General features: G+C 41.5%; 1 protein-coding gene across 1 annotated transcript in view; it reads right to left on the bottom strand.

Annotated features, from left to right (window-relative positions):
- LONP2 (lon peptidase 2, peroxisomal) overlaps positions 1–24,361 on the bottom strand; it is a 37,803-nt gene that overhangs the window by 2,346 nt on the left and 11,096 nt on the right. The window contains exons 8-14 of the mRNA XM_039721534.1: positions 23,413–23,554; positions 17,436–17,586; positions 16,451–16,577; positions 15,323–15,456; positions 7,077–7,219; positions 1,967–2,174; positions 742–932 (exon numbers count right to left, since the gene is read on the bottom strand). Of these exons, the coding sequence (XP_039577468.1) occupies positions 742–932; positions 1,967–2,174; positions 7,077–7,219; positions 15,323–15,456; positions 16,451–16,577; positions 17,436–17,586; positions 23,413–23,554 (1,096 nt within the window). The remainder of the gene's footprint in view (positions 1–741; positions 933–1,966; positions 2,175–7,076; positions 7,220–15,322; positions 15,457–16,450; positions 16,578–17,435; positions 17,587–23,412; positions 23,555–24,361) is intronic.

The raw sequence follows: 24,361 nt of genomic DNA on the forward strand, positions 1-24,361 counted from the left end.
GACAAAGGCCTGTCCTGTCTCTCTGCCCCCAGAGCCTCCCAGGCCACTGCCTGCCACGGCTCCTCTGGTTCTGTCTCCTCTGCAGCAAACAAAATCCTGTCCCTGATTTCCAGCTTCATCCTCCTCCTGTCCATCTCTTGGTGTGAGATGATAACTCCCACACTGGCTGCAGCACCTGTGCCAGGCTCCAGTGGCACTTCAAACTGGACTCTGTTTGTTTGAATGCCTTCTTTGCCTTCATGCTTTGAGAAACCTTTATGGAAACCCCATTTGGCTGAGCCAATCCAAGGATCAACATTTAAGAGAAACCTAAAAGTAGATCCATGGATTCAGGAGTAACCTGTGTGCAGTTCTGTGAGAGCTTTAAGACACAACTTTTCACAGACACCAGAAGTAGCTCTGTACCAACAGTCTGAGGAAGCACATTAAGAAACTGCAGTGCAGACTCAGAGCCACCCTGCATTTTAAGCCTTTGAGGTTTCCTTTCTAAGCAGACATTTTAATGTATTTTCCCAAAAAGCCACATCCAGGCTGGCTTTAGCTTGAAAGGCAAAGCAGAGGAGTGGGGCAGTCCTGCAGCAGCCTGGCCTCTTCCACCTGCACCAGCAGAGACCACATTGCTGCTAAGGAATGATCCAGCAAGGCTCTGGATCCACTCTTTTCTAAGTGGCCATAAACAGATTTTATATCCAAAATAGGAAGAATTAATACAACTTAGCTCTTTTCTGCAATGATGCTTACTGGAAGAACAAGGCCTCTCAGTGTAATTTCTCCTGTCATGGCTACATCTGAGCACACCAGCCGCCCACTGAAGAGTGAAGCAAGGCAGGTTACTATGGTAACACCAGCAGATGGTCCATCTTTTGTGACAGCTCCAGCTGGGAAGTGCAGATGGATGTCAGTGTTGTCAAGGAGATCAAAACTTCCAGAAGCTTAAGGAAAAAAAGAATGGTTTGAATGTTAAAAATCTAAACTCATTTTATTCTGGTCTTTATTCTAAAAGCCCACCAAGAACTAAAAGCCTTGGCACTATTTACTAACAGTAGGCTGAAGAAAACAATATTGCAGAGGCCCTAGGAAAAAAAAAACAACAAAGAAATCCCAATGAGCTCTCCTACATCCAGATTCCTAGAAAAACTGTAACATGATAACCAATAAACTTGGCATTTGCACTGAGAAATTGAGAGTAGGGATTAATGTGCAAACCAAGGAATTTCCACATAGAATTTTTATGTCCCAAACCATCAATGTCAATATTCAGAGAACGCTCCACAGAAACTCACAATTATAATCAAGTGGAACTCTTATTTATGTCCTTTCACCTGTAATGGAGTACACGGAGTGTAAACCAGAGAGGTGAACATGCACACAGGTAATGCCTGCAGCATTTCATACATTAATTACATTCTGGTTTTTAACCTATCTAAACTTGCACAAATAGTGGAAGACACTGGTCAATTATTTGTTTGATCAGCAGATGATCAATCTAGAAGGCAAATTTCTACAAGTCCTGGGAGGTTCAGACAAAAAAATAGTTAAAATGTTCTTGTCCAGAGCCCTATTGCACTGCAGTTCCACAGCTGCCAAAAAACCCCAACATTCTCAAAATACTAAAACTTCGACTAAAAAACCTTTTAAGAGAACCTGTCAGAGAAAAGCTAGACTTCCATATCTGTCTCCATCATAAAAATACTGCTGGAAAGCTTGAGTGTAAAAATGAGTCAGAGGCAGAGTCTGCCACAAGCAAGGAGAAGCACCTTGGCACTGAGGCTGCCCACAACCTTCCAGGCTAGGGCAGGGAGACACAACTCACATTCTGCCAGGCCACAACCACCCTGGCTTGGCAGCAACTGGGAAAGAACTACACAGAGGCACTCTGGAGCTGATGTCATCCTCAGGCTGAAACCCCTTCTCTGTTCCACGGCCACTCCAGTACTGCCAGGGCTGCTCCCTGCAGTGCCCTCACCGTTGGTGAGCTGGTATCTCTTGGCGTTGCTGCGCAGCCAGCTGATGGCCAGGTGAGCTGACTCCTTCATGACGTCCCCCAGCTGCCCGGTGAGTGTCAGCTGGCCCTCCCCGTCCATCCTGCTGGCTTCCACAAACATGATCTCCCCTCCCAGGGGTGTCCAGGCCAGCCCGATGGCCACCCCGGGCTGGTTGAGGCGCTCGGACACCTGAGGGCAAACACGGCAAGCGGTTCAGGAAACAGCCATTACAAAATTTGCAAAAACAATTCAATAGTTGGCTTTGAAACAACTGTACCCATCAAAACACTTAAGCCAAGTGTCTGACCTCTTATATTTTAGTTTATTATTTAATGCAGCAGTAGTTCTGGATATGTGTAAACACTAATTACACAGCAGGAGCTGTATGTGGCACTTAGCTTAAGGCCATGGCAAACATCCTGGCCTGTCATTCTTGAAACCTTCCCTGCCCCCAAAAACACCATGAGAATCTTTCTCCTCAAAGACTTCAAGTATTCAGTCAATCCTGGCTGAATGTTTATGTGACTTAACCCATCTCCTGGAGTGTGTTTGCCCTGACTGTTACTCCTGTGACAAAGCCAATTTGGCTCCCTGGTGTTCCCTACAAGCCTTTTCAAAGGTGGTGGCACTGCCTGAGCTGTGGCCAGCCAAGCCCCTGATGTTGCTCCCTGCAGACATTTTCACTTTGGAACAGCAGAAACGTGAATGTGTTCCAGGCCAGGCAGAGGGGACAGAGCCTCCTTAGGGGTTACAAGCAGCCAAAGCCAAGGAAGCCACACAGCCCCTCCTCCTGCTTCTCCCCCTTTAGGGGTTACAAGCAGCCAAAGGAAGCCACACAGCCCCTCCTCCTGCTTCTCCCTAACCTGTGCACTGGCATCAGCACCCTGCCTTTTGCTTTCATTAGCATGATCAGGCTAAAAAGGCTCTTTCTTTTTCTAGCATTTAAGAAAATTGTACAGAACTCTGTGTTTCACTTTTATGGTATCAAAATACCTCACCAAGCATTTTCATCCTTGCTAGCATCAGTTCCTATATCCATTCCCTGTGTGTTATTAGTTGCAGTGATTGATCACTTCAGTAACTGCTCAGTAGCTCAGGTTAACAAAGTCAGTTCATCCTGGTCACACTGAAGTCCAACAATGCTGGAACATTCCCCTTTGCACTGCAGACAATGCTAGTTTTGACCATCATTGTTTCAAACATTAAAGGTGAGATAAACACAATTAACTGTCCACACCCTCTCTCAGCCCAAAGCAGCCATCAACAAGGTTTATTGATTTGGGGGTTTTGTCTCAGTTTTTTTACCCTGCACTCTGGATCAACTGGAAACAGTCTAGAGACTGTTTGAGAGCTATGGGGCAGAACAGAGCAAATGGGACAACAAATCAAAACCCAAATGGTTCTACAGACTCAGCACAGGCTCCCTCCTCCATCCTCAGACTAGGCAGGCACCTCCTCCTGCTTTCACAAGTCAGTTGAGATTAGATAAGAGAAGCTGCCTGTGTATAGGTGTTGATCACCTTTGGACCATTGCTCCTTGCATTACCTGGTGCCTCCAAAGCCAGGCCACCTCTCCTGCTGTCCTGGAGAGAGACTGCACCACCCCAGACGTGAGCTCAGCTGAGCCTTAGTGAGCCTCTGGCAGGCACTGGTGGCAGCTGTGAGGTCTGGCTGCACAGAAGCCCCTTGGAAACCCCCAAACGCAGCCAGAGCCACAGAACCCCAACACTCAGAGGAAAGCACCCTGGACTGCCTGAGACAGCCACAAAGTGCTACAGGGAGCCCCCCAAGACTGAACTGCTCCTGGCACCTCTGAATCATTTATTCTCACCAGAAGTCAGATAAAGTCTGATTAGAATAACTCCTTTCTTACACTTTCTAAACAATCTCAATTAAACATGACCATTGGAATCAACTGATGGCTGTCAGGTGATGAAGATGCCACTGAAGATGCCAACGGAGCCTTAGGGTTTGAGAACTTTTGTAGATGAGACCAAACCAGCTGTGATTTAGCTGTACCCTGAGTACATGAACATACTGCCAGATGCATTTTACCTGCCTGGATACTGCAAAATTTGTCTTAACATTCAGCACAGTCACTTATTTTAGAGTATTTCAGGTTATCATCTGCAGTTGTGGAGCTACACCAAGTCAGTGCAATAGACAAGAAGCTCTAAGTCCCTGCCTGGCAATGGGAAGATGAGCACCAGTTCAGCCACTTGCTGCCCTTTAGCACATTTGCTTTCCTTCCACAGCTTCTCCCAGCCTGACTGTACTAACTTTTCTTCTTCTCTTCTGATTCATTCCCTGGCAAATCACTGCTGGCAAAGCAGTGGCTTCCCTCTGAGGGAGGAGGATTTCCCAGAAATATCAGCACAAGACTGATAGTGCTTAGATAAAAATGCCAATCTAAACCTGTACTTTGGACAGGTTTTGCTTCTCAAAGACACCCTGATTTTTATCCTGATTGGAATTGTGTGTGTCCCATGAAACAGAGCCATTCTTTTATGGCAGCTTCTGTCCCTTCAACTGCACTCAAGTTATGAGGGTATAAACCAATCCTGATGGGCCTTCCTGTGGTGCCAACAACCTTTGCTACTTGAGCAGAATTAAGGGTTCAAAGAAAAAAAAAGCCAAAAAATCTGCACTTTCATTTTCTAGAACAGGTAATTTCCCTGACCTGCAGCTTCTGTCCCTTCAACTTCACTCAAGTTATGAGGGTATAAACCAATCCTGATGGGCCTTCCTGTGGTGCCAACAACCTTTGCTACTTGAGCAGAATTAAGGGTTCAAAGAAAAAAAAAAAGCCAAAAAAACCCTCTAAAACATCAACCAAAATCCAAGCCAAAAATCCAAATAGTTTGTTATAAACCCACTGGATATGTTAGAAACCCCTTCCCCCAGAAGTGTGCTGTGCTGAAACATTTCATTAAATCTTCTGCAATTTAAACTGATGAGATTATTATTTCAAAGCCTCACTGTGTGATTAATTCCAACATTTGTTCTGTAGGGAGACACATAGATTATTTATTTGTGATAAATGAATTCATCCAGCAAGTAGGAGCTGAATATTCTGTCCCATCTTCCTGCTGGGAGAGCTGTGCAGACAACAGCCAAGCACTGCCCTGGAAAGGTGAAAGATGAATCCCTGGGTCAGGAATTCCCTGAAGGACAACAGATCCATTAAGTCATGTCATGTTTTCAGTTCCATTTGCTCAGCCTCGTGCAGGTACTGACACAGTGGCTGCCTCATTGTGTCTTTGTTTCAGCTGCTGATAAATGGCAAAATGCAGGCCCAGGGTGAAGCTCTCAGGCCAGACCCAGCCTGTGACTGCAGAACAGAACCCACAGCAGCCAAGCTCAGAGCACAAACTCTGCTCCTCCAAAGAACCTTGGGGGGACTTGGGAAAATTCTAAGGAATTACACATTAGTTGGGAAAATTCTTTAAAATGGGAGTTATGTTGTTATCTGAACAATTTACGTGGAAAAAACCAAAGTGTGTACTGAAAAATATTCACTCAATCAATACAGCAAATAGTACATGGAAAGAAATCCTGGGCTGCTTGGGGAACTGAAATGTGTGCATTCATCTCTACTTCTATTTATGCACTAAATTTGCCTTCTAAATATGGAAATGTTAAAAAACCCTTTTGAAACAGAAGCCACAAGTTTCAATCATTCTTATTTCATTTTAGAGGCCAGCAGATCCATGGAATGCTTATCTGCAAATTTATGGCATCTATTGTGGACTCCACAACAAATAAACAAAAACTCACAAAAGATAACGCCCAGCTAGCACCCTGTATTTGTACACTTGAAATTAAGAACCTCACTTGGATTACTTAATCCTACAGAAAAAGACAAAATAGCAGAAATTATTTTCCAACAGAGACACACTATCAAATTTAAATGAATAATCAACTCCAGAAACAAAACTGACACCAGGTGGAACACCTAAGAAAAATCCCATATTAGCACTGAATTCTTACATTTGTGTCACCTTCCTGCTGGGTACAGAGGCTTCTGAGAGTTGGAAAGAACAAATGTAAGCTGCTGACAATTCAGTCATTTGCTAAAGAGTAAATTCTTATTTATGAAAGTAAAGAAACAGATCACCAAAGATCCCAGGGAATGCCCTCAGCCCAGAGGCTGTTGGTCATTTCTCTTCCTGCCTCCCACTGCTCCTACCACCATCCTCTGCCAAACCAATGGCACTGTCTCCTTTCAGTTTGTTTCCTCATTTCTGTCCCTTCCTTAAGAATCTCTTCCATGATAAAATCTTCATATCCAAAAGCCTCAGTTCAGGTCTAAAACCTGATTCATTCCTGAACAAACATTCACTTTCTCCTGCTATCCCAATCACTTTGCCCCTTTTTGTTCTTCAAGTCCCACTGGAAGTCTGGTCCTCTTATTTAGGAGAAAGTAATTGTAAGAGGAAAGTTCTCAGAAACAGAGAACAGTGTCACTGGTGAAATGAGAGCCCCAAACTAACAAACTACTTTAACTGATGGCATTTCCATAGAACAGAGCAAAACACAGATGGGGGAAAGCAAAAAATCTGAAATATGCCTATTGAGGAGCAAAGCTGGAGGTGCCTGACTGATCATAAAACATTTTAATAGCTAAGAGTCACATTAACCTAAAGAATGTCTGAGAACTTCTGGTGCAAACTGGAGTGGTTTTTAATACCCAAAAATGCTTCCTGACTTTAAGGAGGTATGAGGAGCAGTCCTTAGCACAGCTGCTGCAGAGACAGGATTCCTGGGTTCTACTTTTGGCTTCTTTCCCAAGACCACCAAACATCCCCCAAACAAAAGCAAAATTGTTTCAAACTGAAAAAACACCACCACATTCTTCAGCACTGCTGCAGGAACCTTTGCCAACAGAAAAGCCAGGGCATTATGACATTTATGTACCCTGAATTAAAAGAAAAGAGAAATTTCTTTAGGTTAAAACACACTTGGTGGAATATAAAGAAACCAGCATTGTTATTAACTTATTTTGAAGTTGTCAACATTGTATAGACTCGGTCCATAGCAATAATCATATCAGCCAGAAACAGCATCAAACAGAACAGATGAGGATGTTACCTCCATGTCGTACATGGGGGGCCCCAGGATATCTTTCAGAGCATGGAAATCAATTAAAATTGGCATTTCAGGTGGCAGAGCCAGGTCAGCTGTGTCACTGATGGATTCTGGTTTGGCATCTTCTGTGACGTGTTCTTTGCAATCTAAGGGAAGAAAATCTAATTTAGGATTTGTAATGGTCTTTCCTAGGCAGAGGAATTTTTTTAAAATCGTGACAGGGAAAAATAAAACATGCAATGAAAGGCTCAGTAAGTTCAGGAAAATGGGCTCAAAACATCTCTCACAAAAATCTTGTCAAATTAAAGATAATATGGCATGAAATGTAATTATTAAGCTTAAACATGTTCTAACTGTTCATCAAAGATAAAATTAAATCTAGAGCACTGACAGAGATGAAACTCATCAGCTTAAGTGCATTTTAAACTAATTCAAATAGCAAAACACATTAGGCTCATTTAAGACTTTACATTTTTCACCAGATTTGTGCAGAAAACCAGTATTTCACAGAATCAGAAGAGTTTGGGCTGTAAAGGACCTTAAAGCTGATCTTGCTTTAAGGTCTTGCAGGGACACCTTCCACCATCCCAGGCTGCTCCAGGCCACGTCCAACCTGGCCTTGGACACTTTCAAGGGGTGGGGCAGCCACAGCTTCTCTGTGCCAGGCCTCCCCACCCTCCCAGGGAAGGGTTTGTCCCTCCCTGCAGGAGGAATCACTGCAGGGTGGTGTAACACAGAATGTGCAGCTCAACAGGGCAGTTCTGACAGGGCAGGAGCTCCTGTTCTTTTCCTGAGTGTTTGCAGCTGTGCCCCAGCACAGAGCACCTCCAGGGCAGCCCTAGCAGCACAGGCTCTGATGTGACACTTCTCAGGTTGATTTTTGTTTTCTATGACTTTTATGCTTTGCACAATCATAGAAGGGTTTGGGTTGGAAGGGACCCTTAAAGATCATCACACACCACACACGGGGACACCTTCCAACTACTCAGGCTGCTTAACTCACAAAACTGACCTCTCCTGTCTGTTCAACAGCCAGCTCAGAACACAACACCTACAGGCCTTGTTCAGTAGAAAAACCTCAATTTTGGTGTAACAACCTGTGGGCTTTGTCTTGAAATACACACACAGAGGGCTCTGTTCTCTTCTTTGTTGAAGGAGATATTGCTAAGGTGCCATGCTCAATAACCAGTAGCAGCAAAAAATTCCTCCAAGGTCCAATTACCAGATATTTTCAGAAATACCTACAGGCATGGTACACTCCTCAGGAAGGGCTATAAAGCCCCAGCAGCCTGACACTTCTGAATGCAATATACTCAAGTGTCACCTAGGAGGGACCACACAATTGAAGCAACAGTTATGGGGTCAGAGGGGGCTCTTCCCTTCCTGCACTCACAGCATGAGTGGATTCTTACCTGCACAGTGGCTTCCTTAGCACAACTGCCTTCAAATCTCTGTTTTCTTTTTTAATACAGAAGTGAACTGTACTGGGAGCCACGTCCATGCCAAAGTCCCACAGCTAGCCTGCAGAGGAGCTGTTTGCATGACTGAGCTCCAGAACTGGCAGTCCCTGGCAGGGACTGGCACTGCACAGGTACCCAGGGCCTGGGGGCAGAGGGACAATGCCAGCAGGGAGTCACTTCCCCATGGAATCTCACCTGCACAGTGGCTTCCTTAGCAGAACTGCCTTCAAATCTCTGTTTTCTCTTTTTATACAGAAGTGAACTGTACTGGGAACCAAAAGTCCCACAGCCAGCCTGCAGAGGAGTTGTTTGCATGACTGAGCTCCAGAACTGGCAGTCCCTGGCAGGGACTGACACTGCACAGGTACCCAGGGTCTGGGGGCAGAGGGACAAAGCCAGCAGGGAGTCACTTCCCCACAGAATCTGATCCAGGTGCAAGGGGCTGATCAGCACTTCTCAAGAGCCCTAAGCAGTGTTTAGTGAAACACCTATCAGAGAAATGAAGAAAGCTTGGACAATCCAGCTGCTCCTAAGGCTCTGTGGCACTCTCAGTCAGTGCCTCCCTGCCCTGAGGCTGTCCTGCACACAGAGTGAAGACTTTTCTCCCCACCCCAAACCCCAGCCTAACACACATCTGAAGGCTGTATTACACAGCAGGGTACACCGAGTTCAGGACTCCTGCACCATATTTTGGATCCAAATATGGGTTGTTTACTCTCTTTGAATTCTTTCTAATTTTAGTTTGAAAAGGAGCTTTCTGGTTCTTCCTCTGCACATCAATGCATGCACAGTAACTGCAGATCCAAGAGCTCAAACAAGTACAGAAAAACACAAATCACTGATCTGATCTATTCACCATAACGTGAAGAGGTGGTCAGTGGTGCAAAAGCAATTCTCAGAAGGGATGAATGAGCATGTCTCCTTTCACAAGATACAAACTTTCCTGTTACTAATCCTGATACATAAAGGCCTTTTTACAGGTAATTTTGTGACTGTGCAATTCTCACTAACGCCTTAACAGAGCACCAAGACAAACACTGCACATCACTATTGACATGACAGCAGCAGCTCAGCTGGCATTCAGGACTCCAGTCTAACAGCTCCTATCCCACAGCCCCAGATCTTTGCACTGTACAACTCACTGCTCCATGGTTAAATCCCATTCCTTCACTGCAAACACTGCCTTAGTCACATGCCTGCTGTTGTTCCAGCATGTCTCTCTTTTGTTAAACTACTATTTTTGTACATAATAAATTCAAAGACATAAATACTGGCAAGTCTAGGAAACTTGACCTTGCATGCTATTCTTGCAATTCAGACTGCAATTTCAACACTATTTGATAATCTGAGATGCAATCCATATTTCAAAACAAAATTGAGTTTAAAACCAGCTGCTTTTGTTCTATACCAAGATTTTACTGCCTAACAAACACAAATGTATTTATGTCACTTAGCTCTGTATACAGCAGAAGAGAAACTCCTCATAAACAAATCAGGGAATTTGAGGATGCCTGCCCCATTAAAAGAACCAGAAACTCTTTTCTTTGGCTTTATCTGATTTAATGAGCAGATCCTGTTTTATGATCTGTAACAATAACAAACTCCAGACTTTTTCTAAAAATGTTAAAGTAAATTCTGGCATTATCTAATTTTCTGTAAAAGCATGCAGTGATGTACTACATGTAATTACAAACTCTACCTTTTTCTTTGAAGGAAAAAGCCATCTTCGTTTATCATCTTTAAACAGGTGCTGACTATGAGGAATCTATACAGACACAAGCAATTAAGATTTCCACTAACAATGACAAATTGAGTTCCTTACCTACCCCAGACTAAAGCCATAAACCACAGTACAAGCTAAATGGCATATTTATCTAAAACAAGACACTTCAATTCAGGTTTCCAGAAACAGAACTTCTCGTTAGGGCAGCAGCTTAATCATCTTACAGTTTAAGACAAGTTGGCAAAATAAACTAAAAGGTCAAAAAGTGCCCTTAGCAGAGCTGCAAACTGTACTAGAGGAAGCACCTCCTGCTCTGCTATTACATGTCTGATTGGTATTGAGCTGTTTTAACATTTAAAAATTGTAATACTAAAAATAAACAACACATAGCCCTCCCCAAGTAGCCAAAAATAAGTTCAAAAAACAACCAACCAAAAAAAGATTGTTTGTAAAATTTTCCAAGCAGAATTTGCAGCTACTCAAAGATCACAATGTTCTTCAGGAATCTGTCTTTGTAAGTTCCCAAAATAAAAGAAAGTCTCACATGTAAATAATGTATTTGTAATAAAACAGACTCCTAAGAAAACATACTGACAATGAACTATTAAATATAATTAAATATTTACTCTTAATAGACATTTCATGACACAAATACTTAAAAAAATTAAAAAACTAAGACTCCTTCCTTCTACAGATGTAATGAAAATAATACAAAAGTCTAAAACTTCCTCAACACGTAGCAATTTCTCATCTCCTCATAGAACAGACTTAAATTAAGCACTAGCAACACAAGTCTTAAACCCAAAGATTTCTAGCCATACTTACTGACCAAGACAGAAAAATAGAAGGCTAACATTTTACAGTAGTTTTTAACATAACACATACTGATTTGCTGAATTGCTACAAAAAAAAAAAAAGAACATCAGTAGGATGGACAAGGCTTCGAGTCTGTGGGCAATTAAAGGGATAACAACATTCTTTATTTGTCATCTAAGGGCAGCAGATGCTTCAGCACACAACAGATAGACTCAGAATTCTTTTAGCCCCTCCAAACTAAACCTCCCCCCCAAAACTGCATTTAGGTAGAGAAGGATGGGATTGCTTCTGCTGACAACAGTTCACATTCAAATCCAGCCATAACATGAAACTGCACCCTAAAAGTAACATTCCACTGTCAAACTTCAATCTTATGCACCAAACTTGTAGGAAGTGTTTCTTTAGGAAGGGAACAATTTCCTGGGACCCTACTCCTGTTTGCACCTCCTTACATGCTTAAATTTAATGCTCTGTGCATTTCCCCCCACAGCATCAGGAAAGTTCTTTCCACAAAATAACAAAATACATTCCATCATTTGTGACCTACAGTAACAATGTGTACTTGAAACACTTGAAGGTAAGGAATACTTAAGATAAATTAACATGGAAAAAAGAACACTTTAAAAATTAATTTATATTCAAGCCAAACTTCTCAGAACACTTATGCCTTTCTGACCTCCTACAGAGAAATAATTCCAAGGAATTTTTAGAAATTTCAGACAAAGGCCCACACTGCAGCCTGCAGAGCTGGAAGCTCTCTAAGGCCAGCAGAGCTCAGACCTGAGTAGCTGCAGTCACACCACCCTGGGACTGATGCTCAGCAGATTTCACATGTCAGTGCACATTGACCACTTTGGTCAAACTTGCATTTAATTTAAAATCAAGTGTTTCCTCCACAAGGAGTGTAACAAACTGCTCTGTACTGCTGGGTTATGGAAATTTTAAGTATGTTTAAAGCCTTGGTTTCAATGTAAATACAATCCTCATTTCATCACTTTTAGTTATGAAATATTACCTGTCCTAAATCTCCCTCTGGGTCTGAATCAGACAAATTGTTTTTTACTCTGGGTTTCAACTTCTGTACCATGATATGATACCTTAGTGCACAGTTGCTGCATTGTATTCTCAAGGCACTAAAATAGGAAGGAGAGTTTCACATATTTTTGTGACTCCTAGAATTTCTTGTAGTGTCAAAAGACTCGAGGAGTGTCTCATAAATCTGAGATAGTGTTTCAGTGAAATATCAGATAGCACTGCTGTCCACAGGGACGACTCCCCAGAGAGCTCTGAAAAATGCTGAAGTTCCCTGTGCAAACTCAACAACTGACACAAACCAACATTCCTGCACTCACCACCTTCTCCAGAAAGCCCAGGAATCAGAGGAGCAAGGGAGGCACCACAAGCTGCCCGTGCATTTCAGTGGTGCATTGCTGGAAGGGCTGAAGCCAGCCTGAGTCTCCAGCTCTGCAGGGGCAGTGCCCTCCCTCCCCAGAGCCCACTGCCAAACAGTGGCAGAAGCCCTGAAAACAGGTGCTGCCCTGCAGTTAATAATCTGATTTCACCAATGGAATGCTGGAAAGCCTGGGATTCTACCACCTAGTGTCCTTAACTCTTACTACAAGCCACCAGCCAGAACGAACACAACAGGCACCATGGCAGGATTTGGCTGTGCTCTGGCTCAGTATAAATTAAGTTTTAGCAAGCAAGACAAGCCTGCAGTCTGCCCTCTCCTAGTCACAGCTCAAGGCATACCAATGCATTAACTGCAGACTCACATCAGCAACACACAAATGGAGGAAGCAAAAATGACTTCCAGGTATTTCCAAGGCATACCAATGCACTAACTGCAGAGTCTCAGACTCACATCAGCAACACACAAATGGAGGAAGCAAAAATGACTTCCAGGTATTTTCATAGAGAAAAAGAAAAAAAAATCAAGAAATAATTCTAAATGAAACTACAAAGGGATGAGAACTTGATTAACTAATCTTCCAGAGTAATTCATTATATGATATAAAAATTCATCACCATGATGCACAACTGCACAAATGTTCACTAATCAACAGGAGAAAAAATGCCAAAGAAATCAATTTAGACTACAAGTCCTATTATTTGCATCAACTCGCAAGCATTTGGAGATATTTACAAGCTTTGTTTTGAACACTTGTTTCCAACGGACAGAATGAAAATAAAAGTATTTTTAAAAGGCTCCTACTCTCATACACTCCCAGCAAATAACACACTGTAAAACACACCAGGGCACAGTATTAGTACATAATAAAAAACACTTTGTAGACTGCACCATTCTGTACAAGTCTTTATAACAGCAAAGTGTCACTGTAGAGACACCTGTCCCTCAGACTCCCTTTTATTAATACAGCTTTTTCTTATGGACAGTTTTCACTTCAGAAGTACAAAGGCAACTCTCACACCTCATTTTTCTTAACTCCAAACTGGGTCAATCAAAAATGCCAGCATTTTGCTCCCTTTTGAAGCACTTGGGCTGCTATTTTCACTTAGTTTGGTAAGTTGCAAGTCCAGAACTAATTTTAACAGTGTATAATTTTAACAGTGTAAATACCTCAGTTGCAAGCACAGTGCTAATTTTAACATGGTAAATAACTCTCTCACTGGACTGAGATGTCTAATACAGTTCCTTTTTGTTACTTGCCTTAATAATGTGTTTCTTCTTACAGCACCATGAGTTGTGCTCTGAACCTACCTCCTGTCTATTTTACCAGAATGCTTGAAGAGCAGAATGTCTCTTTTTATTCAGCAGCTGTACTAGACCTCTGAAACACATTTTAGACACAGCTACCTACTTGGCAAATATGACTTGTCAAAATTACCACCCAGAAGGTGCAGTAGCCAGGACACCTGGTACTGCCTGGTGCTGGTGAGCTGGGCCAGCACAGCCAAAGGCTCAGCAGTCACAATCACAGAAGCATCAACAAGTCAGTGTTTGACTTCACAGAGTCCATCAGAGCACAGAAGGCAGAGAACACACACATAATATAAAAATAAAAGCATTGGTAAATGTCTCAAAACCTCTGCTTTTAATGCAGATGGGATGATTTAAACTGCAGGATTGCTGATGGATTCAGTCACTGCTACTGTGAGAGCTCACTGCCTTTAAGCCAAATGTTCAGAGAAAACCAAGCTGAACCTGCTTAGGCAAACACTGCCAAATTCAATGTTCTTGTATTACAGTTTTCACAGACATTACAGTGATCCTAGAACACTCAACTCACTTCATCCTTCCCTCTTCTGTTTACAGACTAGAAAGAGACCTACCTTTGGTGAAGTAGTTACCTGGGTATTTTTGCTGTTTGAGAGTTTTGTATTTAGTTTGTTTTCAGTCTGTTTCATGACTGGAAATGATAAAACACTGTTTGTACACATGGGAAACAAGACCAGAGTAACCAAGGCTGTGACATTACCAAAGCTCCAAGAGACTTTGAATAAGCATGGTCTTAAGAGGCACATAAAACAACTCTAATTTCAGAACCCTTCAAGCAGACAACTTTTTAAGTGTACAACAAAATAACCAGATTGAGTTCTGAGCTAGCAGGAACTACAGCTGTGCTTAGAGCAGAAGTGAAAATTTGCATTAAAAAACCAAGGAAGACATACACAAATCATAGCTGCATCCCTAAGACACAAACCAGATGCACTGAACTTGTCAATTACCAACTCAGCAGGCTGAAACGACTCAGCTTATGTCCTAAGTCATAATTCAGCACTAAAACTGTACATAATAATAATAATGTCACAGTAACTGCCAGGCTTTTGAAAACAAGAGTCCTTAAAGAAGAGTAAAATAGGAGAAAAAGTTGCTACATTAGAATTCCCTTTTTAGTGTACGACAAAATAACCAGACTGAGTTCTGAGCTAGCAGGAACTACAGCCGTGCTTAGAGCAGAAGTGAAAGATTTGCATTAAAAAAACTAGGAAGGCATACACAAATCATACCAAAACATACCAAAGATACACACCTTCTCCTTCCCCCACCTCAGCACGATCTGGCTTTGCTTCTTTGTGCTGCCCCTCTGCCACTTTCACAGCCACTGCTCTGCAAATGGCTCCCAGCTTGCGATCCAGGGCGCGCACTCCGGCCTCCAACAAAATAACCAGGCTGAATTCTGAGCTAGCAGGAACTACAGCCATGCTTAGAGCAGAAGTGAAAGATTTGCATAAAAAAACTAGGAAGACATACACAAATCATACCAAAACATACCAAAGATACACACCTTCTCCTTCCCCCACCTCAGCACGATCTGGCTTTGCTTCTTTGTGCTGCCCCTCTGCCACTTTCACAGCCACTGCTCTGCAAATGGCTCCCAGCTTGCGATCCAGGGCGCGCACTCCGGCCTCCCTCGTGTACCTGGGAGAGAACAGCAGGGCTGGGCTTTGCAAGGCAGGGCTCCTTGCAAGGGAAACACACTCCTCACTAAGCACACAGCCACAGAAAAGGCAGGGGAAATGTACCAAAAGCTTGGACTACTCTAGTACATAGGAAAAAATAATTTGTTTGTATCAAAATAATTGTGGTTGCTGATGAAACTGTAGACAAATGACTGAGTGGGAAGACAGGACTAACAGCTGGTGCCAAACCTTCATCAAATGCTAAGCAATGTCCAATAGCACTGAGCTCTTCTTGGACACACAAAAATTAAAAGGAAGAGTTATTTTAAAACTTAAAATATATAACTCACTGGAAGTTGAGGAACTGGCCATAAAATAATATTTTGTTTTAGTCTGTGGACTAAAAAGAAGCACCAGGCAATAACACTACACAAAACAGCCAAAATACTGGTCATAAAATACTTCAATTCATTGAATCAGTACACTTTTTCCATTGGAAATGAGCTAGTTTCAAGTTCAAAAGATGTTTTGATCAATACATTTGCTGTCATGTCTAACAAAAACCCCAGTTCTAATGAATAGAAGCTATTTTAAAACCCTGTATTTTAATTTTTTAAACCTAATTCAAAATCTAAACAAATGTATCCATCAAGTGACAAGGAAAAAAAAGGAAGTGTAATTTCCATTTTTTGTATGAAAATGACAGAAATATAACTTGGTTCTTTAAACTACATGTTGTCTGCTGCCAAGCCATGGCTCCACACAGCAGAGCCACACCAGCCCCAGGTGCTCCTGTTTATTCACAGGACCTCCCCACACCTGGGGAGCAAGAGAAAGAATTCTCTACAGAAAGGATGTTCTCTAGAGAAGGCAGGAGCCAGGGAAAGAGCAATTCCATAAGCTACCAACTGTTGAAGCTATTAAGGACAATACTTAAGATATATTTGTATTACCACTTTATAAACTGATTTATAAAAGAAGGCATTTAAATTGAAAGCAAAGAACAGATTTACCTGGTAATTATGTCCAAAGTGGTTACTTGGGGAATCTGTATTTGCTGTGGAGTCAAACCATGTAATTCAAGCTGTTTAGGAATCAAGTGTCTATGTGCAATTTCAATTTTTTCTTCTTGGGTGTATCCTTAAAAAAAAAAAAAAGCATGTATTTGTTAATAATAACTTTGCTTAGACACTACAATATAATCAAACATCTTATCTTTTACAATTCTACCTGACTGAATTTAAGAAAAAACCTCCCCCATCTATAATTTACAAGGCTGTTGGTATGATCCTTTGTGGCTATTCAGAACTCCATGCAAACAAGAAAAGAATTTTAGTATTTCAAAGACTCCTTTCTCCATTGGAATCTTAAAAAGATGCATCAGCCAACTGACAAATGAATCAGTGAAGGAACATATTATTATAGAATGTATCCATGTATCACCACAGACCTGGAACTGAATTTTCCTGATTGCTAAATACTTTTAAATAACTTTCTTGAGTTCTAATACAATGCTAAATCCTATTCTCATGACAGAAACCACAGCAGTGGCATCCTGCCTTGCCCCTTTTAATGACCCCAGCCATGCACTCCAGATTCCTGGCAGGCTTTCCTTAAGGAACTACCTTACATTTCAGCAAGAACACCCCAAACTTGTTTAAGGGCCTGCAAGAGGCATGCAATGAAGGCAGTGCAGTGTTACCTGGCACCTGGATAACCTCCATCCTGTCCAGCAGGGCGGGTGGGATTGTAGCTGTAGTGTTGGCTGTGGCAATGAAAAGCACTTGGGACAGGTCAAAGGCTACGTTCAGATAGTGATCAGTGAAACTGTGATTTTGTTCTGGATCCAAGACCTTAACAAGAATGAACACAAAATTCATACAATTGTTCAATCAGAAGTAAATAAAATATGCACATTTTTATTATATTCCATTTGTCATTTCAGCAACTTGTTTAAGGGCCTGCAAGAGGCATGCAATGAAGGCAGTGCAGTGTTACCTGGCACCTGGATAACCTCCATCCTGTCCAGCAGGGCGGGTGGGATTGTAGCTGTAGTGTTGGCTGTGGCAATGAAAAGCACTTGGGACAGGTCAAAGGCTACGTTCAGATAGTGATCAGTGAAACTGTGATTTTGTTCTGGATCCAAGACCTTAACAAGAATGAACACAAAATTCATACAATTGTTCAATCAGAAGTAAATAAAATATGCACATTTTTATTATATTCCATTTGGATCTGTCAAATCTGACTTTACAGTAAAGAAATACATTATGGATATCACTAAATCCTGGCCTTGCCTGGATTACTCTGTGACTACATGTCACATCACATGTACAGGTCAAAAAGCCACTTCCCCATGAGCTGTTCCTACTCTTTTCTAGAGGGGCTCAGCATTTCTTCAGCCACCAAGCACCTCCCCTAAGCTGCACCTCCATGACCTTTCACACATGGTAGAGTGGCCCTTCAAAGACTCACAGCAACCTTGGAAAAGCAGCCCACGTGGTCCCATGGAACAAGGGAAATTCTCCCAAGAAATCCCTGACTCCAACCCTCACCTGCTGCTGGCAGCTCTTCGTTCTCTAAGCTTACTTCTTACTCTCACACCAGCCCATGAGATCTCCTGTGAGACCAAGGGGAAGAACACAATCCCAGCCTTATCTCCTGTCACAAAATCACTGCCCCACTCTTTCTGCTTTGTCCAGCCTTTATTACTAAAGGAGGAGTACAAGTTCCTATTGTCCACGACATCCCAGGCAAGCTTTGACCCTTGGCAAGCCCTGGCCTTCCCAACACAATCATTTTTCTTTTTGTTCCAAAACAACAGAGACAAAACTGAACAAGCACTGCAGAACAAAAACACAGTCTGACTAACCTCAAAAAGCTACTGAACAAGTAGAACTAGGGCTTCAATAACTGTGCTGTCTTCCTGTTGCTTTTAGTAGAACTTACGTGTGGTAATACTAAACTTGCCTAGATTAATACATCTGTAGAACACACGGGTACTGAGATGCTGTCTTGTAGATTTTTTAACAGTGCCACAAATGGAAAGTTCATTGTACACAGCAATGTACTCCTGGCTTCTGTATCACCTGTGAACCACCTTTGCTTCACATCCCCTTGAAGTACAGGCACACTGTTCCTTCTCAAATGATGAATGAGCAATGCTACACCCACACGAACAATTGTCATGTCACAAATAAAGGGACCCATGCATCTCCTGAGGAACAGCACTCCACTGTCAAAATAACTTATCTGCCTACACCCAAATGAATGCACACAACCTGAATTATAGCCAAGAACAGTGTTGATAATTAAAAAAAACCAACTGAATTTGAGGACTTCTTCAATAGTTATAAAATAAACAATTCTGAATTTTCATTACTCTTAAATTCTCCTCAGGCTTTGAGAAGTGAAAAAAATATTTTGAAAAAATTTATGATCAGAACAAACTTAGAAAATTCTTCTATTACAGAATGCCAGAATCACAGCTGACTCCTAAAAAACAAAATAAATTTGGATTTTATTTTGAAAAGCTGCACAGATTTAAGAGCAGTTACACATTCCCCCTAATAGTGAAATCTTAAAACATACTGAAGCACATGCTTTGATTCTGAACCTGGGGCTGGAACTCAGTGAATGCCACTGTGCACTGGCTCTAAGCTATTCAAAAGCTTTTCTTACCCTCTTCAGCAAGAAGCTGCTGTCATTCACTCCCTTCTTTACAAAGGCAAAGGCCTTGAAGCATCCTGACAAGCCAAGTCCACTGATGCACAATTCAGAGGTGTGCCTCACCTCAGCCAGCCCCCCAGTCCAGCCCTAAACCACAGGGAGACACAGCAGGCAGGGCATGCAAGCACAGCGGCTACAAACTGACTCAAAACAAGCAGGTCTACACCAAATATTAGCTTCCCACTCAAAGTCTACTCTTGCAAATTTTTCTAAACTGTTTTAAACAGCTAATCCTAATTCAACTTACTCCTTTTTTTTAATACTGATATTTCCACAGAATTCCAGCCTATCAGCTGAAGTGTTTGCAAGTAATTCCAAAGCTGCTGAAAAACAATGTACTCTGACAGACCAAATTGCCATTTTGACACATTTATTTACTTGCATGTTTCTTTCTCCTTCTAGTCTGCAACCAGAAATGAACCCTGCTAAGTGCCAAGCTGGTGATTAGAATATTATTTAGGAAGATATACAAAATATTGATGCTGTACTCAGATGCAAAAAATGCTATCCAATAAAGATAACAGAAACTGTAATCCAAACCAACTTGGATTATATCTAAAAATGGGAATTATCTGAGATTTTTTTACAAGGGCCAGAGATCCTCTGGACTCATAATTCTTTGTCATGGTAACTGTTTTTTAGAATAAAATACAAACCCAATGCCCTGCCTATGTATTTCAAACAGACTTCCAAAGCAAACAGAACTGTTCTGCAGTTAGGTATCTGTCCTGAAGTTCAAGTTGAAAAGTTTTCCAAGATATTCAACTAATACAGAAATACAAAGTACAAAAAGAACATTCAGTGCACAAAATATCTTGGCTAATTTATGACAGATCGCTCACATGCATACAAAGGCTTCTCTGTAACAGCTTTTTATTACCACAAAATCCAGAATAAATTCCATGAACATTTAATTGCCTGGCTATGCTCCTGGTCTAATTTCCCTGCATACAAATAGTCACTATCAGGCACTTGGATCCATTTCTGTTTTCTTCTGTTTTTAACAGAGGTCATCTAAATTTAGACTAAAATATTCCTTTGTTAATGAACAGTAACTGGAAAGAGGAAGACATTCTGCCTTGCTGAAGCAACAGCTCTGCAGAAGCATTAGAACAGAACCCATATCCAGCAATTAGAAAGCACCAAGCTTTGCCACCAAGCTCACAGGGATGGCAGTTTTCTTCCTGAATATGCCTGTTGTGGACAGCAAGAATTTAACACACCTAGACATTAAGGAATAAAGGATGTGCCTTTCATACTTAATGATGGCACTTACCAGACAAGCAGCAGTGGGAACAGCAAATGCAGCAGTGAGGTGACCACTGACTATTGTTTGCTCTCCAGCATAACAGCCACCTCTGCTCACGCCAGATGGACTTTCCAACCACACAAACCACGAGAAGCAGATGAAAATGAAGCTATTATGTGCAGCCATGAGCTGTCCATGAGAAGAGGTAAAGCACCTGCTGCAGGATCTTTAGCCAGCAGTAGAGAGGTACAAAGATCTCACAGGGGAGCAGCCCAGCCATGGTTAATAGAGCAATTATTTCTCCAGATGTAGCTAATGGGCAATTAGCAGGGCTTACATAAACCCTGTAGCCCAGGCAGGCAGTGGGAAGTGAACCTTATGAGGCTCAGCAGGAAAAATCCATGACAGGAGCAGAGCTGAGTAGTCCTGAGAACGTGGTTTTAAAAGATGGAAAACAGAAACATCTCAAAGCAGCAATGAAGTACCCAGAATTCAAACACAACCAGTTAAACAAGTATTAATTAAATTTGTTTGCCTTCACAAACAATACAATAGAAAACCATAATTGTTCTCTACTGAAGGGCAGGAAATGAAAAAAAAAAACCTCATAAAACCCAAAGGTTGAATAAAATTACCAATATTAATATAGAGATCTGGATTCATGATTGGAACACTCTTTCCAAGAAATCCCAAATCATAGCAAACAACAGTCAGCTAAATAGAAAAATTTGATTTTCAGGTATTTTTATCCATTCCTTGACTAGAATTAGGACAGCTCAGTTCAAGTATCTAAAAGACAAATGACAGGAGAGGTATCATCAAACTCAGAAACAGGGAGCATTAAACTTTCAGGAAAGCATAAATAAAATCCCTCAGAGGAACAGCACATGGAATAATACATAATACATAATAATGTATTTATTACACTTCTCTGCTTGTTTTCTTTGCACTTTGAGGCCCTTTATGCACCCTAACAAAGTGTACTACACACCTGAGAAATGCACAGGTAAAGGAGCACAACTGTCATTTTTAGAAGCTAAAGAAGGGAAGCCACACTATTTTCTAGCACATTTAAATTACTACTAGTTCATGTTAACATGCAAAGATCAAAACAGAGCTCTCAAACCACAGCCTGTTCAAAGACTGATTTTCAAAGAACTCGTTGGCCTTGTCAAAACAGTAATTTTCCACTATCTAGGAGGAAGAAAATAATGACGTTTGTAGGAAGTCAATTGACACTTCATTTGCAGAATGTCATACAGCATCCAGATGAGCTCATGACACCTTAATTTAAGTAGCATTTTTCATATTTAAATCACTGCATTAAGCACTGTCAGTCAAAAGAGTCATTAGAATGACTCTGTAGGCAAATACTACCAGAACCACTTTCACCCCCACCTACCAAAGCTACCACACCTCAGCTGTGACAACTGAGATGCTTCTAGGATTATACCCTAAGTCACTTCTCAAAAAATGTGGGTATTTTTTATTAATGCCTCTCCTTTTGACTGAAACAGGTGCAGAACCATGCCAGAAGCAGTGAAGCTGCAACAGTGGGAGCAAGGCAGCCCCTAAGGCCAGAGAAAACACAAAAGAGAAGGCAGAGTGTAAAACTACAGCAGTACAAGGCATCTCTAAGCATGCACAGTACTAAAACCATCACTGCATTAGTGCTGCATCTGCCCTGGCAGCCTCAACAGTTCAGCCTGGCCCAGCCCCCTGTGCCAGCACCTCCCTCATTCTCTCCTTTGCTATCAGTGCTGGCACAGCCTTCTGCCCAGGGAAGGGCAATGCTTTGTCTCTTCCCCACACCTGAGGGCATGCTCCTTCCTCTCTCCAGCAAACTGCTAAAATAAAAGCACTGAATATGCACAAATCAGTGGAAAATGGAATTGTAATGGGATATCACATCACACTCCAGAAAATGGAAATTGGGATGAAGGTTTTGACAACTCTTACTGCTGTCTGCTACATGATACATGAAGCTTGCAAGGCACAGTTCTCAATTCATTTTCCTCATGACCACTCCAGTTCTGGCCTCCTGAAAGCCCAGCTAACCTAATTAATAACATCTCAACACTTGATGGGATTCACAAAATAGTCCAATAGTATCCCATTCACCAAAGTCATCAATTGCATCTACGGAATGTTATTTGTATCTTTAAGCAAATCAACTTTGACAACTCTAAAACTTTTGTGATAAAATAACTGATACATGCTTCAAAATTAGATTAATTAATATATCTGAGTGCCAGAAGTTCAGAAAAAATGCACTCATGGAAAACCTGACTGTCATGGAAAGCTAACACTCATCACACCATAATCAGCCAAACACTCATCACACCATAATCAGTCAAGGAGTGGGAATCTGTGACTTACATGAAAAATCTAAGTTCAGAAAGTTAATTACAACACTAATTAAAGAAATGCTCCTAAAAGAACATGCGTCTAGTCCACATTATGCACATCAAGAGCTTCAAAAATATATTAAAGTTATTCAAAGGAAGAAATTGAAATCTTGAAGAAGTCTACTTATTGTCTAGATCCTCTACAGTTCTTTCTTAGCTAACAACACTGATCATTAAAAATCAGCATCCTAAAGTCCCCCAAGTAAGTGATGTTTAGGGCTTGAACACTAAATACACAAAACACCCCAAAATCTATCCTTGTGTTCAAGTACAACTCGGTGAGATTTCTGTTACTTAGCCACTGTGTAACAGCATCTGCACTGTGCCCAAGGAACTGCAGAACTCAGCAGCTGATATTTGATATTTGAGTAACACAGCTGGCACTGTCAACTGAGATTTCTGTTACTTAGCCACTGTGTCACAGCACTGTGCCCAAGGAACTGCAGAAACCCACCATGTCAGAACTCAGCAGCTGATATTTGAGTAACACAGCTGGCACTGTCAGGCCTTCTTTTGCCCAGTGAATCTTCTGAGTCCAGTTTAGTTCTTTTAAAATCCAAATGAAACAAGGCAGTTTAACACCTCTTACCTCAAGCAAGGCTGCTGCAGGATCCCCCTGCAAGCTCTTTGCCAGCTTATCCACCTCATCCAAGAGGAAGACAGGATTGTTCACCCCGACAGTCTTCAGCCCATTGATGATCCTGCCAGGCATGCTGCCCACATAGGTGCGCCTGCAAAGGAAAGGGGATGGAAAACAGGGTAGTGACACAGGGAACAGGAGGAGTAACATCAGAAACATCACAAAGAAAACTCCAGGCAAAATAGAGGAACAAGAAGCACTGCAACAATTCTTGCTTTTTTTGCAAAAATTTGTGGAATACTTGTTAAAAATATGGACTATAAAACAGAGCTAATACAAGCAATTGGAGAAGCAGATGAAAATTTGAGTTCCATGGTGAACTAGCTGGACTGCAAAGATAATGACTTGCATTAAAGTGTATCCAAACTTTACAGCTTGTGAACATCTTAACATGTTCCAGTACCAGCATCCTTCTACTGTAAGGACAAGCAGAAGCAGATTTGGGAACCTCATTAATAAAAACATTTTCACTATTACAATGCTGAGATTTTGTCATCACAACAGAGTTCAAACAGCATGTTAAAAAAGAGAGCAAAATTCCAATTATGCTGAACTGTCAATGTCCCCTTGACAGCACGGTTTAATAAACACCCAGCAAAAAGAACTGTATTTACTGCCATTTCAGTAGAAAATGAAAAGCTGAACATTGCAATGAAACAAAAAATGACGAGTTTGAATTTATTTCGAAAATCAGTACAATCTTTTTTCCACAACACACACAGAGCACAACTACATTTTACAGATGTATATAACTCTTGTTTGCTGCATTTATCACACTCATTTCTGCTTGTGCCATAACTACTCAAAACACTATAATTAAGAGCATGAAATTCTAAAGAGAAAGAGATACATTAAGTGCTGAATTACATATCTAGCTCATGACCCTCACAAAGCAGAC

The sequence above is a fragment of the Passer montanus genome, unplaced genomic scaffold (assembly GCF_014805655.1).
Source record: "Passer montanus isolate IOZ18808 unplaced genomic scaffold, ASM1480565v1 scaffold45, whole genome shotgun sequence".
NCBI classification, from domain to species: Eukaryota; Metazoa; Chordata; class Aves; order Passeriformes; family Passeridae; genus Passer; species Passer montanus.